The 14,974-nt window shown below is 40.7% G+C and overlaps 1 protein-coding gene across 2 annotated transcripts in view; it reads right to left on the minus strand.

Moving 5' to 3' along the window:
- Positions 1–5,839: 5,839 nt before the first annotated feature.
- The window catches only part of LMNB1 (lamin B1), a 52,841-nt gene continuing 43,706 nt past the window's right edge, over positions 5,840–14,974 (minus strand). The window contains exons 9-11 of one of the 2 annotated variants that reach the window (XM_070793229.1): positions 14,743–14,862; positions 9,305–9,412; positions 5,840–6,642 (exon numbers count right to left, since the gene is read on the minus strand). In XM_070793229.1, coding sequence (XP_070649330.1) covers positions 6,601–6,642; positions 9,305–9,412; positions 14,743–14,862 — 270 coding nt within the window. In that variant the 3' untranslated portion in view covers positions 5,840–6,600. Of the gene's footprint in view, positions 6,643–6,689; positions 7,680–9,304; positions 9,413–14,742; positions 14,863–14,974 lie in introns of those variants that run through there. The other variant, XM_070793228.1, reaches the window with a different exon arrangement.

Consider the following 14,974-nt stretch of genomic DNA (forward strand, 5'->3'; position numbering starts at 1 on the left):
TTTCACAACACAGAATAAGAAGTAGGCAAAAGGCACTCAGGGAACGTTTCAGCTCATTTTTCCAATGCTCAAACTTCCTAACATTGTTTTGTTAGCAAGACAAATACTGAAGAGTAATGGGCACCTGGGGAAATGATTCAGAGGAAAATTCTGGCCCTTGAAAGAGCTTGGGTTTAGTCCTCTTAACACTGGAAGGCAGCATACCAAAGAAGTGGGGAACTGGCCGTGGAGAAGAAGGCTGGGTCACCACCCCAGTTTTGGAAGAGAATAGACCAGCTGACAGGGCCTAGGTCAAAAAGCAGCGCTTGCTAAAGCAGGGGGTGAGCTGGGAGACTGCCTGCCTCACATAGAGAGAAAGGAGGGGAAAAGAGAAGGATGAAGGGAACGAGTACCTGGGTCATGGGATTTGGAAAACAAGACAATGATCTAAGACTGCCACTAAGATCACTCTTGGCCACTAAGCTAGGAAGCCCATTTCTGCCACCCTGAGACCTGCTATCTTGAGACATGTCCCTCTGGTGTGGTCACACAATGGACACTTAGCTTACACTCATGGCTAATTTGTCATAGGACATAGGATTATATGGAGGGGGCTATGGAAATACCCAAGCTTATTTAACAGACCAAATCAGACTGTCTGAAAATAGTTACCCAGATGGAGTCACAAAGCACGGAAGAAAGACAAAGACTAGGGAAGGCACCAGACACTGTTACAGTTGTATGGGGAACCGCCCCAGGCCGGATGTGTGGACAAAGTCAGAAGGCTGGCAGATGCTAGTGGCAAAGAGGATTAGGGCACACGAGTTGCGGGTCAAGTGGGTCATGAAAGAAGGCTTAAAGGCAGGTGAGGATTCTATTTTAAACCAAAGAAGTCAACAGCACTATTTAAGAAAATGGCATACAAAATGCAGAGAATTATTAAGGCACATGGGCTGGGGTACTCATGTAACTAATCCACCTGAATATGTGTTTTATTGCTATAAGTAATCAAGCTACTGAACAGGCTGTCTCCTTAAACTGAGAGGTGCGTTTTGCCTCTTGAGAAACATTAGCAGAAGACAGGATTTACTGCGCTGTTAAAGAGAAGGAAAAATTCGTATGGTGGAAGTGAGGATAGGAGGTAGGGAGTGAGGTGACTCCCTGCTGTCGATGCACGTCTCCAGGGTAAACTGGCTCCCAGGGGATCTCAGTGATTGTCCTCTGCCTACACTCTGACCCTTCAAAACAGCAAAGCAGCACTGGCTCCCAGTCCTGCTCCATCAGTTTACTATTCTTCCCATTCAACACATTAAAGTCAAGCTCCCTCTTGACACTGGAGGGAGCTCCCTCCCTCCAACTTCAAATATGACCTCTGTGAGCTTTACATGTATTTTGCCTATTTTCCTCATTCCCATCAACCTGGTTCTGAAAGCCCTTTTAGTAAGAAGACAAATGGCAAAAACATCGAATGCTAAACATTACCTCTTTCGGTGCCTTTTTTTGGTAGGGAGGAATGGAGTCAGTCTCAATTTCAGAATTCTGGGTTTTGCCAGGTAAGTATCATGGAAATTCCAGAACTCTGCTTCAGGGGTTTGAAAGTTTGATCTTCATCATTCTTCTCTGGTGGTACCCCATAAAATCATATCCATGCTGCTACTTCATGCAATGGAACTAAGAAGATCTGTGCTTTGTTGAGAAGCCAATGACCCAGAAGCAAAGATTAAAGAATCTTTTCAATTTCTCACTTTGTTTTAAACATGTGATTTGGCCAGGAAAAGAAGAGGCATTCAAATAAATTTCTCGGCAATTTACGATTCGGTAAAAGGGATGATGGGTAAGAAACTAAAACTCAAAGGAGCATGATTTAGCATAACTGTATCTCTTCAAAATATACACACATACAAATAAAGTACATTTATTTGTATGGAGAAGGAAATGGGAACCCACTCCGTACTCTTGCCTGGAAAATCCCATGGATGGAGGAGCCTGGTGGGCGGCAGTCCATGGGGTCGCTAAGAGTCGGAGACGACTGAGTGACTTCACTTTCACTTTTCACTTTCATGCATTGGAGAAGGAAATGGCAACCCACTCCAGTGTTCTTGCCTGGAGAATCCCAGGGATGGGGGAGCCTGGTGGGCTGCCGTCTATGGGGTCGCGCAGAGTCGGACACAACTGAACAACTTCACTTACTCACTTGATGGTGGAATGAAGGGATCAAGATGATCCCTTCTTTCCACTATAAAACTGATAATATAGAACTAATTTTTGTTTTAATACAGGGCCAAGCCTAGAAAAACAAGACATGTCCAAGTATAAGGGAGCAAAGAACTCGATCTGAAGAAGCCTCAGGGACTAGAGACTCAAGACGAAACATGTCTTTAAGTCCATTTAAGGAAGAGGGCCTGCTGCACAAAGCACATAACCCTGCCGTGCAGCCCTCAACGCAGGCGACCAGAACACCCACCAGCCCAGAGCAAGAACCACCTCCTGCTGAGGCTGGGGGACCGCATGTGGAAGTCACCTGTGAGAACCAGAGAACACCCTGAAGCAGTGGCCTGGTGGATCTTCACTACCACAAGGGGAGAAAGCAGCAGTGAAGGTCCAAACCACTGTACCTTCTCATCACCAAGGAGACACACGGGAAACTTCCAACCAAATTATTCTGTAGCAAAACGCTGGGACAGGGACCCACTCGCAAAATAAAGAACCCTTGCTGAAGACAAGTTTGTAATCCTAAAAACCCCACGAGGAGACAAATCACCATTCATTTTTCGGTAGCTGAGGAAAAAAAACATGAGCACTGCCAAGAACTCAAGAATATAGAGACTATAAAATAAGTATGATTAAAATGACCTTTTCAAAGGAAGAAAACTATAGTTTTTTTAAAAATTGAATAAGGAACAGCCAAATATGAAAAAATATCAAACACAATTTCAGAAATGAAAAGTACAGTTAAGCAAACTAGAAACTGCAAGTGGGATAAACAGATTAGACAAGGCTGTGGACATAATTAGTGAGGCAAATACTAAGTTACTGAGACTACAGCACAAAGAAACCTAAGACCTGGAAAAGGATAGGTTCAGTCTAAGCCTGAGAGAAATCCCAAAAGGGAAGAACAGCAAAAGGGGATGAACTAATACTCAATGAAATATGAGCATCCAGAATTTTCTTGGTCAAAAACTCTAAGGTGAGAAGAAAATAAATCTGTATCTAAACACAGTAGTGAAACCAGACCACTGAAGACAAGATAAAAGGGGGAAATTCCACCTCGTTATGAAACAGTTCAATAATGCAGCCCTAACCGCCACTGAGGCTAAGTCGCATCTACTGCACAGAGAGGCAGCCCCTGAGTCTCTGTCCCCATGACGCTCTGTGGGAACAGCCGTAGGTGCGGCTCACGTTCAGGAAACTTCTCTTTGGTATAAAGTCTGTCATTTTAAATAGACCCCAAAGTCTCCTGCCACATATTCAGTGGCACCCAACTACGTATTAACTGAGTCCTGGATTTTCAGTCTAAATTTCACGAGCATATATAATACTCCTCTGTATTAAAACTACCCTTCTTAATGCCTATTAAAGTGATTTCTATAACCTAATTTATCCAGCAGTAAAGTACCTAGGTTGGATCCTGATGACGAGAACCCCATCTTGTGGCAACTTTTCACAACCAAGTTGGGCCACACACAGCACTGCCATTCCCGTTCTGAAGACAAATCTGGGTGGAAAAGTTACCATTTTATCTGCTTCACCAGACAGGATTTCTAACCCAGCATTTATCTTGTGTCTGAGACAGCACCAGAGTGTGCAGTAAATCTGCAGAGCACAGAAATTCTGAGACTTCGTGAGTTATTTTCAAGTGTAAGCTGCTAATCTTTGCACAGCTTACTGCAGGAATATTTTAAGAGAAAGGCAAACACTGACTCTGGATTAGCTTCTGAATTGTTATCATCAGCTCAGTCTAGGGAGAATTTGGATATTCTACTTTCTACAAGATGAACTCACTGAGCTAAAGCAATCCCAAGATAAAAATCCCCCAAATGCATAACAAATGACACCCTAGTTATCACCATATAGAACTACCTCACACAGCACACACCTCCCTGCATTCATACCATATTTTAATCAGTGTTGTTCAGTCACTCAGGCGCGCCCAACTCTTTTCGACCTCTTTGTAGCACTCCAGGCTTCCATGTCCTTCACCATCTCCTGGAGCTTGCTCAACTCATGTCCATTGAGTTGGTGATGCCATCCAACCGTCTCATTCTCTGTCGACCACTTCTCCTCCTGCCTTAAATCTTTCTTAGCATCAGGGTCTTTCCCAATGAGTCAGCTCTTCACATCAGGTGGCCAAAGTACTGGAGCTTCAGTTCAGCATCAGTCCTTCCAACGAATATTCAGGGTTGATTTCCTTAAGGATTGACTTATTTGATCTCCATGCAGTCCAAGGTACTCTCAAGAGCCTTCCCCAACACCACAGTTCAAAAGCATCAATTCTTCGGCACTCAGCCTTCTTTATGGTCCAACTCTCATATATATAAATGACTACTGGAAAAATCATAGCTTTGCCTAGATGGACCTTTGTCAGCAAAGTAATGTCTCTGCTTTTTAATATGCTATCTAGGTTTGTCATAGCTCTTCTTCTAAGGAGCAAGCATCTTTTAATTTCATGGCTGAGTCACCATCCACAGTGATTTTGGAGTGCAAGAAAATAAAGTCTTTCACTGTTTCCATTGTTTCCCCATCTATTTGTCATGAATTGATGGGACCAGATGCCATGATTCATTTTTTGAATGTTGAATTTTAAGCCACCCTTTTCACTCTCCTCTTTGCCTTTCATCGAGAGGTTCTTTAGTTCCTGTTTGCTTTCTGCAACAAGGGTGGTGTGTCATCTGTGTATCTGAGGTTATTGATATTTTTCCCAGCTATCTTGATTCCAGCTTGTGATTCCTCCAGCCTGGCATTTTGCATGATGTACTCTGCATATATGTTTAATAAATAGGGTGACAATATACGGCCTTGATGTACTCCTTTCCCAATTTTGAACCGGTCTGTTGTTCCACATTCAGTTCTAATTGTTGCTTCTTGACTTGCATATGGGTTTCTCAGGAGGCAGGTAAGGTGGTCTGTTATTTCCATCTCTTTCAGAATTTTCCAGTTTATTGTGATCCACACAGTCAAAGGCTTTAGCATAGTCAACGAAGCAGATCTTTTTCTAGACTTCTCTAGCTTTTTCTATGATCCAATGGATGTTGGCAATTTGATCTCTGATTCCTGTTTTTTCTAAATCCAGCTTATACATCTGGAAGTTCTTGGTTCATGTACTGTTGAAGCCTAGCTTGGAGGATTTTGAGTATTACCTTGCTAGCATGTGAAATGAGTGCAACTGTGTGATATTTTGAACATTCTTTGGCATTGCCCTTCTTTGGGACTGGAATGAAAACTGACATTTTCCAGTCCTGTGGCCACTGCTGAATATTTCTTCCATATTTTAAGACAGTAAAACTAGATTCTAGAAATATTATCTCCATCTTTTTCCTTTAAAAGGAATATCTTCCCCAATTTCTCCCATAGTCCCTACGTTCCCACATGGCTTTCTTAAAGAGATTTTAAAAGGTCTTACTGTTAATAAGCTAAAAAATATAAATGATAACTGGGCTCCAAAAAAATTAGCTATTATTATTGCTTTTATTTTAAGTGCTATTATTAATGACAGCAGGGTACTGAAAACAGGGGAGACCCCAAAAGAGTCTGTGTGTTTATCTTCCCATTGTCAGAGCCTTAAAGAAAAACCTAGTTCAAACAAGAAGCCAAATTATTTTTATCCCCTCAAAATGTCTTTAAAGTTAAAACAGACAGCAGGTTAATATTAAAACAGCCTTTTATTGTTAATGTCATGTAAGAAATTTAAGCAAGTTACACTACCTTAAAAAACACAACTAATGCGTTTTAGGAGAAACCCTTCCCTTCCCTCTCCTCCCCCTCCCCCCATTCCCCTTGCGAATTAAGAATCTAAGAGAAGAAGTAACCATAAAACAAAGTTTTGTGGAATCCTTCATCCAGAGTGCTTACATGATGATTAGGTTATATTGCCTTCTTACAAAATTTCTCTTTTCTAGTTAAAAAAAATTTTTGTAGCCTTGATTGTTTATTACAAAAAAATTCAGTACAAAAGTTCAATATATTGAAAAATGCCTTTCCCCTCCCTCACAGCACCGTTATATATAGCAGAGGATAATCAAGAGCAGATTGCTAATCTAGATGGAGCAATCTTCAAATTAAACCCAGACACACAGTGGTTTATTTACCCTCCCCCTCCGCCTCCTAAGAACTTAAAAAAAAAACACACACATACAAAAAAATGTCAAAAAATTTGAGGGAACCTTTCCAAACAGTACAGTTAATTCAGTGTCAATAATTCACATCTTGCAACAAAGTGTATGGATATGATTTCTTTTACAAAACTTTCAGTGTCAAAAAAGGAAATTAAGGCCATCAGATTCGCAGCTTAAAAATTCACATAAAGGAATATAAAAATATTCTGTGCTTCTGAGAAGGCTCTGCACTGCATGTAGGTAAGGATTACCATACTTCTTTATTCTGAGGAAGACAGTTGACTTGAGTTTACATAATTGCACAGCTTCTGTTGGAACCTCTTGGGGCTCCCTGGTGAGGAAAACAGAAAGAAAACTCTTAGCGCTAAGACAATGGATCACAGTATTTTAAAATAAGGAAGAGATACTACAAATTCATTATCACTTACCTCCAAATGGACCTTTATTACTTCTCACCCTTTCTAACCTTCTCTTATGGACTGCCCCCTAGGATACTGAAACAAACTCCAAAACACTGATTCTCAACTTTAGCTGCATGTACAAATCCTGAGGAGCTTTTAAAGAAAAAGCTGATCTAGGCCTCTAGATTAAATGAGAATTTCTCACTTACCTGGGGAATAGTATCTATTTATAAGTCATTTTAAAGTTCCTAAAGTAGTTCTAATATGCAGCTGAAGCTGAAAACCACTGTTCAATAACATCCTTTTGTAACTTGGTAAACAAGAAATCAGTGGACAGGATTTCTGAACACAGAGAATACGGCTGGCTGGACCCTCAGCTTTCAGATCCTGAAGCATCTGCACTGTATTGATCTTCAAATGAGAAGTCAAAATGGCTCCATCTACCCATTTCTTTCTCACTCACTAATTCCTTAAAATCTCACAACATGACTGTGACTCACCACTTGACTAAACAGAAACTGGTTTCTTAAAGGTCAAACAAAAAGACTTCAAATCAACTCAAAAGGCCACTGGACTTTCTCTAACGTGAAGTGAAAATAGCTGATCCGTCCTTACATCTTCCTTCTTTTGAACCTCGGTATCATTATTTCTTCTGATCACAGAAGCTAAAAAACCTTGCACATCTTTCTTTTTCCTTCTTGCCCTCAAGTTAGTCACTATGCCTTAATGACATATCCCCTGTGATGAATTAAAAATCCTCATAAATTCACTGCCATTCCTCCCATTATGAGATACCCAGGGTTTACCGCTCCCCCGCCCCTGCCCCGGAACTGGAGATGGCCTATGACTTACTCTGACTGAGAGAATATGGGCTTTTAAGAAATCTAGTGCTCTCTGTTTTTACCTTCTTGGAAACCAGCTGCCATGTTGTAAAGAAGGCTGGGTTAAACCACCAAATGATAAGAAACTGCATGGAAAGAGACATGAAGAGCATTTCAGCCCCAGCCAAGCTTCCAGCTGAATGCAACTGCAAGACTCACTTCATTCTCCATTGTGTTAATCAAAAAAATGCCCAGTTAAGCCCAGTCATAGGAATTAAGAAATCACTGTTTTAACCCACTGAGTTTTAAGGTGGTTTCTTAATGTAGCAACAACAGATAATCTAAACCCCCATAGAACAGCACTGGGTGTGTGTTAGTCACTCAGTTGTGTCTGACTCTTTCTGACCCCATCGACTGTAACTCGTCAGGTTCCTCCGTCCATGGAATTCTCCAGGCAATACTGGAATGGGTTGCCATTCCCTTCTCCAGAAGAGCTTCCCGAGCCAGGGATCAAACCCAGGTCTCCTACATTTCGGGGTAGAGTCTTTACTGTCTGAGCCACCAGGGAAGCCCACAACTCCACTGTCTGACTTTTCATACTCAAATAACTGCCTATCCTTCAAAATACTGGACAGAACCTATTTTCCAGAGATCTTCTCAATTGTTCTGGTGGCTTAAAGAGCCTTCTCCAGCATTTGACCTGCTGTAACTCAAGCTCTGAACCCCTAGTCTCTTATATTATTCTACTACCAGTCATTATAATGCTTCCCATAAGGGCAGGAAATGGATCTCGTGTCTGTTTCTTGTTAAATCTGAGTATAAAATACCTGTTCTTAACACATTACTCACCAGAGATGTATTAATACTATACACCTTAATTTCCACAACCTCCAGACCCCCAGGGCAATAATGTGCTAAATATTCTCCCAAAATGTATGAGGAAGTATCCAGGCCAAAAACCCATCCTACCGTAGCCTAGCTCAAGTGGTTCTCACTCTAGAGAGCAAGCTCCTAACTCCTGACTCTGGAGGCTGAATACATAACAGGATGTTTATTTGGAGCAGGACTGGGGCTAATTAAGGCCAATGAACAGATTTATAAATCTAGAGACATGGTGATAAAGTCTTATAAGGATAAGAGTAGGAATTTTGATTAATGATCAGACTTGAACAGCTTGAGAATATAAACTGAAGGCTTATTACTTATTAATAATTCCAATTTAATTAATTAAAATCAAATTTGGAGTTCCTTTATTTCAAGGGCTCTCAAAAGTCCAAGCATCAGCTAAAATCTAGCTTGCAATTAAATGATTAAAACTTAAGACAGCAAGAATTTTGCTTCACATTGAAATTGAATATTACTCTTTTTTTAAAGTTTATATGTAGATACCTACTCTAACTTAGCCGTCTAAACTCAAAGAACCCTTCAATAAATAATTCTGAGCATGCATTCCAATCCATATATACTTATGCGGCACACATGTCCTGCTATAACATATGACATACATTATAAAACAAAAGACAAAACTGAAATTCAATATAAGAAATAATTTTTTAAAAAGAAGGGCTAACATTTTCTTCCAGTACTCAAACGTACTATATCTTGAACATCCCCTCAGGAAAAACAAACCCCACTTGGTAGATCACTGATTTGGTTCATCAAGTAATAGGGGAAAAGGAAAAAAAAAAAAAACAACAAGCCCCACTATTGGTTTTTGGTCTTCATGTAACTATGTTAATAAAATTTAAAAAGAACTATATTGAAGTAATACCTGCTGGTGGAAAAGTTCCTCCTCGACAGCCACTTCGGCTGCTTCTTCCTCCTCCTCTTCCTCTTCGGGTATGGTTGTTTTGAAGACTGTACTTCTCTGAGCAACCTCCTAAACAAGAGTTTGATTTTAAGTTAAAACACTATACTTAAAACCACCAAGTCTGTGGGAGGACATCCTTTCTTTGCATAAATTTAAGAAACTGTATTCCTACATCAGGGACTTTTTTTTAAGTGGTTCATCAGTACTTCAACTACTAAACAGGAATTTTTGCATAATTAGTAGCAGTTCTTAGATCTTCAATATTCCTTGCAGGGAAGCTACTGGGATCCAATTTGAAATACCCACTGAGAAGTTTCCACGACTTTTTATCCCATTCTGTTACTAAGAATTCTGTAAATGATTTGGCACACTAAATTCTTTATAATACTCAACATGAATTCAGCTTAAAGAGCGTGGCTCCTAGAAAAGAGAGGGTACTAAATAAATGCTGAATAAAATGAAGTCAGAGGCCAACTGCTGTGCTCTCAGGGATCCTGGTAGCAAGAAGACCTCCTGAGACTGAAAAGGACACGCTTTCATCCCTTCAGCAACTAGTTCCTCTTAAAAGAAATGGAATCAAAACACAGGAACAGTATTTATTCATAACATGCTAGTGAAGTCCCAATGAACTCTGCACAAAAAAACTGACTTGTCATTCACTGGTGTAACAGAAAGTAGGCGCAAATACAGATGACTTTCCTATAGAGAATGCTGACTTGCACAAATGCAGCAGCGTTTTTGTTTAAGCACAAGGCTAACCTGATGATCTAGCAGCAAGTAATGGGTCCTAGAGTGCTACAGAGCTTCTAATTTTACTCTGTATTGTGTCTTAAGGTCACTCAAGAAAGGTAAGTCCAGATGAAGATGCAAAAATCATGTGAGTAAAAGCTTATCTGAAACTTAAAACATGGACCAACTAGTTTAAACTGGCAAAGGAAGAAAATCAGAGAACAATGTCAGAAACATGAGACTTCAATTTAAAGTATATCCATGGATATAGTTTATAAATGAAGCTGAGGTAGCACAGTAATGTTTTGTATAGACTTTTGATTTTTGCTGCATGGCCAAGGAAGATAGACCATTTTGAGTCTCAATTAGCCAGAAACTTCTATTCTGTGAGATCAGTCTGTGTCAGATTGCTTAAACCAAATGAGTACTAATAAAAAAGCATGTGAATCCTTAGATCAGTTACAGCTCTTTGAACTAAGATATACACTGAGGTATGGTGGCACACAAAACAGAAAAAGGACTCTCTAAAAGTTTTCAGAGTATCTAGCTTCCCTCAAGTCATCTTAAAATAAGAAAAGTCACACAAAATCAGTTACAGAATTCTCAGACTTCCTGGTTGTCCATCAGTTGAGAATCTGCCTGCCAGTGCAGGGGACACAAGTTCAATCCCTTGTCTGGGAAGATTCCACAGGCCTTGGGGCAACTAAGCCCATGCACCACAGCCACTGAGTCTGTGCGCCCTAGAACCCGTGCTCTGCAACAAAAGGAGCCACTGCCATGAGAAGCCCATGCACAACTAGAGTAGCCCCAGCAAGCTGCAACTAGAGAAAACCCACGCACAGCAACAAAGACCCAACACAGCTGGAAGGAAAGAAGGAAGGTTTTTAAAAAAAAAGATGGTTAAAAAAAAAAGTGTTACAGAATTCTCACATTTCAGCTTCTAGCAGCTCATGACAATGTACACATCCCATATGGAAACACTGGCTCTTAGAGCTTGTGATAAAACACCAGACTATGAGCCTCAAATGAGAAGCTTAGAAAATAGCAATTTGCCAAACTTCATTAATTATGAATTACTTCAGCACAACTGCCTTTAATTTAAGCCTGCTGTTAAGCACTTTTCATTTGACAACATTTAAAAACCAATTAATCTAATGCAGAAAGCCTGTATGGAATATAAGTGAGCTAAATGTCTACAGATTTAAATAAAAAAATAATAAAATTCAGAATCAAAACTTGTTGGGAGGTTTAGGCCCCAAAAGGTACTAAAGATAAATGTCTTTACCAAAAAAATTCCTCTTAGAAGGACACTGAACCGTATCAGTGATCTGAAAGGCACACACAGATGGTTTGCTTCTCTATCAACACGTCACGGGTCTGTCCAGATAAAGCCTGGGTACGTACAGGTACACCATCTACCCAGCAGTGCAGCAGGGCTAGCTCCCATGCTGTCTCTCCAACTCCGCACTCAGTCATGCCATGTGGGTAGCCTGGAATCACCAGTGTGAGTATTCACACCACAGAAACCAGCAATTACCACAAATCAAGGTGGTTTTTATTGATAAAGAGGCTGGCTGTTAAACTATGGGGTCTCAGGACACACAAGTAGTATCTACATGTACAAAAGTTTCAGGGACGCCTGTATTTTAGAGGTACAGAGAGACCGCTTTATTATTTTCCTCATTAAAAAAAAAATAATAATAATCCATGTTTTCTGTGGTGACACTTACTGCTTTTAACCCACCAGCATTCCACCCCACTCATTTCTCATTAAGAATGCAGTTTTACCTGGGTACCCTCTCTCACATGGAGATGTGACGTGTGTGTCACAAGGAGCGGAGTGTGATCTAGCCGTGGAGGTGGAGGAGGGCTCAAGCTCAAATTCTGTCCTCCCAACTCCAGGAACTAGCTAAGAGATGGGCATATGATCCAGGCTGGTAAAACAAGAGTGAAGCCCAGGCGAGGACCTGACCGGGACCATGCTCCTGCCCACAAGAAGTCAATCTGGAATGACGGCACCTCCAGCCAGCAGCTGTCTTGCATCCATGAGGGAGACACTCAGGAAACAGACTGCAGACAGATCCCAGGAAACAGACCGCGGAAAGATCCCAGGAAACAGACCGCGGACAGATCCCAGGAAACAGACCGCGGACAGATCCCAGGAAACAGACCGCGGACAGATCCCAGGAAACAGACCGCGGAAAGATCCCAGGAAACAGACCGCGGACAGATCCCAGGAAACAGACCGCAGAAAGATCCCTGGGGACGCTGGGTGAGCCAGTGGATCAAGTCCACTCTCCCTGGATTGTTGCATTGTGAGCTCACATATCCCCATTACTTTAAAGCCAGTTTAATTGGGTTTCCTGATATCTCCAATGCCTCAGCAAGAAAACATGCATTGAAAAATTAAGTTGACTTAGTAAGTCAGTTACCTACAATGTTATAGAAAAAATGGTCTTTACAGGTGGTAATTATGAATTATGATAAATACAGTCTGGAACCTACTAATGAACATGGCCTTACAGAATGAAATATATAAATGCCAAAAGTACTTGTCTGACAATCACAGAAATAAGAATCGTATTCATACTACTTTGCTCATTTCTGACAGAAGTCACTTTACAGAGTCTAGCAAGCAGAAGACAGAAGTTTGTTAAAAGAACAGGCAAACAAACTCAACAATCTAATATTCAGTGGTTTGGATTATGAAGGGAAACCTAAGCTTCAGTCAGCTATATTGCTACGTCATCAGTAACACTACCTCTAGACATACCCCATGTCATGGTATCTACTTTGTTCACTTGTCCTTGAACCTATTTTGTGGGCTTTTAAACCTCCTGCATCCTGAATTATCTTCCTATAAGATCGTTTCTAAGTTGGAACATGTTTTCACACACAAAAAAGATGGGACTAGATTCCATGGCTCATAAAAACCTATTTCATCTACCATGGCCCCTTATTAACAGCACTTTTCAATCTGTGTGAATCGTCACTCATAACATTTTGAAAAACACATGCGCTCCTCCAGTTTCAGACCTTGCAGAAACTACCAATTTAGAAGCTGCAGTAATTTCAGCACTCGGGCAGCACCAGCTACAGCTGGGAAGAGTTCCAAAGTGCTAAAGGCAATAAGTAAGCAGGGCTCCATGCTGAGAAGAGGAGGAAGATTCGGTTCCTTGAAGTTTGTCAATTACTGAAGGCATTTTTAAACACCCTCCAACCCTGAGAACCTAGGAGGTATTTGGAGGTGAACTGTACTGAGGTCTACAGTGAAAAAAAATCAGATGCCCTTTCATTTTCAGCCTCAGTCTGAGATCAAGGGCATTCTTCTTTCAGCAGACAGTGAGTTCAGTTCCATACGAAGAGAGGTCTAAACACCAGCAGATGTTCACAGTGAAGGACGGGTGGGAAGATGGCTGGGAATAAGGTGCCTCATACGCAAACACCTCAGAACCCATCGTGAATGCAGTTAATAACTTTATTTCTCTGTACTTAAGTGAAGGTCTATGTTTGATTTTTCTAAAATTTTATCTATTAATTCTTACTGAATATGTGCCAGGAAAACTCAGAACAGCTCCTTATCCCTGTGTGCTTATTACTCTAGTGAGACACGACAACCTGACAAGCAAGGCAAGGGCTGTAACCTGGCACTATGGGAGCAGAGAAGAACTCCTGACCTGTAACCATGCCTTCCTTTGCAGACACTCTGATCTCTTAGTATGTGTGTGTGGCTGGGGGAACTTAGAGGCGTCTTTATGTGACAACAGGGGTAGGTTAGGTTCTTTGACAAGAATTCTATGACTGATATGTTAAACATACTCATCAAGCAAAGGTACACTCCTCAATCTTTAAACTCAGTTTCACAGGCATGTGGAAAGCTAGTAACAAGGTTAATAATATAAGCATTTACCAGAGGCCAGATACCATTCTGAGCACTTCCCAAGGACTGTTGCATTTATATTACTCTTATTATATTATCATCTCATTTATCGTACTTTGTTATTACCATCTTCACTTTAAAATGATAAAACTAAGAGAGCTGAAGGAACTCACCTAAAGTCACAAGGTCACTGGGCAGTGGAGACAGAAACTGAAAACAGACTGAATTCTGGAATCTGTGCTAACAATCAAAACTACGACAAACTCGTATTTCATTCCTAAAATCTAAAACCTAAAATCTAAAACTACGACAAACTCATATTTCATTCCTAAAATCTAAAACCTGCACTTAGCTTTACTTTGACTGACTCAGCAGCCTTGGTCTGATTTAAGCAATCAGTTACTTCACATTTGATTTCATCCTTGAAAAGAAATCACATTTGCACGATGAACTCTCAAATGAAATTGACACCGTGGTGGGGACATAGATAACAGACTTTTGGTTGCCAAGGGGGAGGGGTTTGGGGGAGGGATGGAATGGGAGGTTGGGGTTAGCAGAAGTACGCTTTTACAGATTGAATGGATAAATAAGGCCCTACTTTATAATAGCACAGAGAAACAATACATTCAATATCCTATGATAAACCATAACGGAAAATAATATTTTTTTACAAATACACATATGTGTATAACTGAATCACTTTGTTGTACAGCAGTAATTAACACAACACTATAAATCAACTATACTTCAATTAAAAAAAAAATGACACTTTGGTAAAACCGATACATACTTCTCCCTGAGAATTTTTCAATATAACCTTCACATCTTCGCCAGTGCCCCAAGAGTTCTGGTTCTTCCAGATGAGGTCGGTGGGAGGACTGGCTGTGACACCGGCATTCGCAGCCCAGATCTGGGAAAGAGAAAGGAAATCAAATCAGTCTATGCACAGCCCTGCTCTCCCACGTGCCAATAACATAATGATGAGACTTTTTAACATCTTGTAAGAGGAGTGATTCTAGAAT

Source organism: Bos indicus, chromosome 7, assembly GCF_029378745.1.
Source record: "Bos indicus isolate NIAB-ARS_2022 breed Sahiwal x Tharparkar chromosome 7, NIAB-ARS_B.indTharparkar_mat_pri_1.0, whole genome shotgun sequence".
Taxonomy (NCBI): Eukaryota; Metazoa; Chordata; class Mammalia; order Artiodactyla; family Bovidae; genus Bos; species Bos indicus.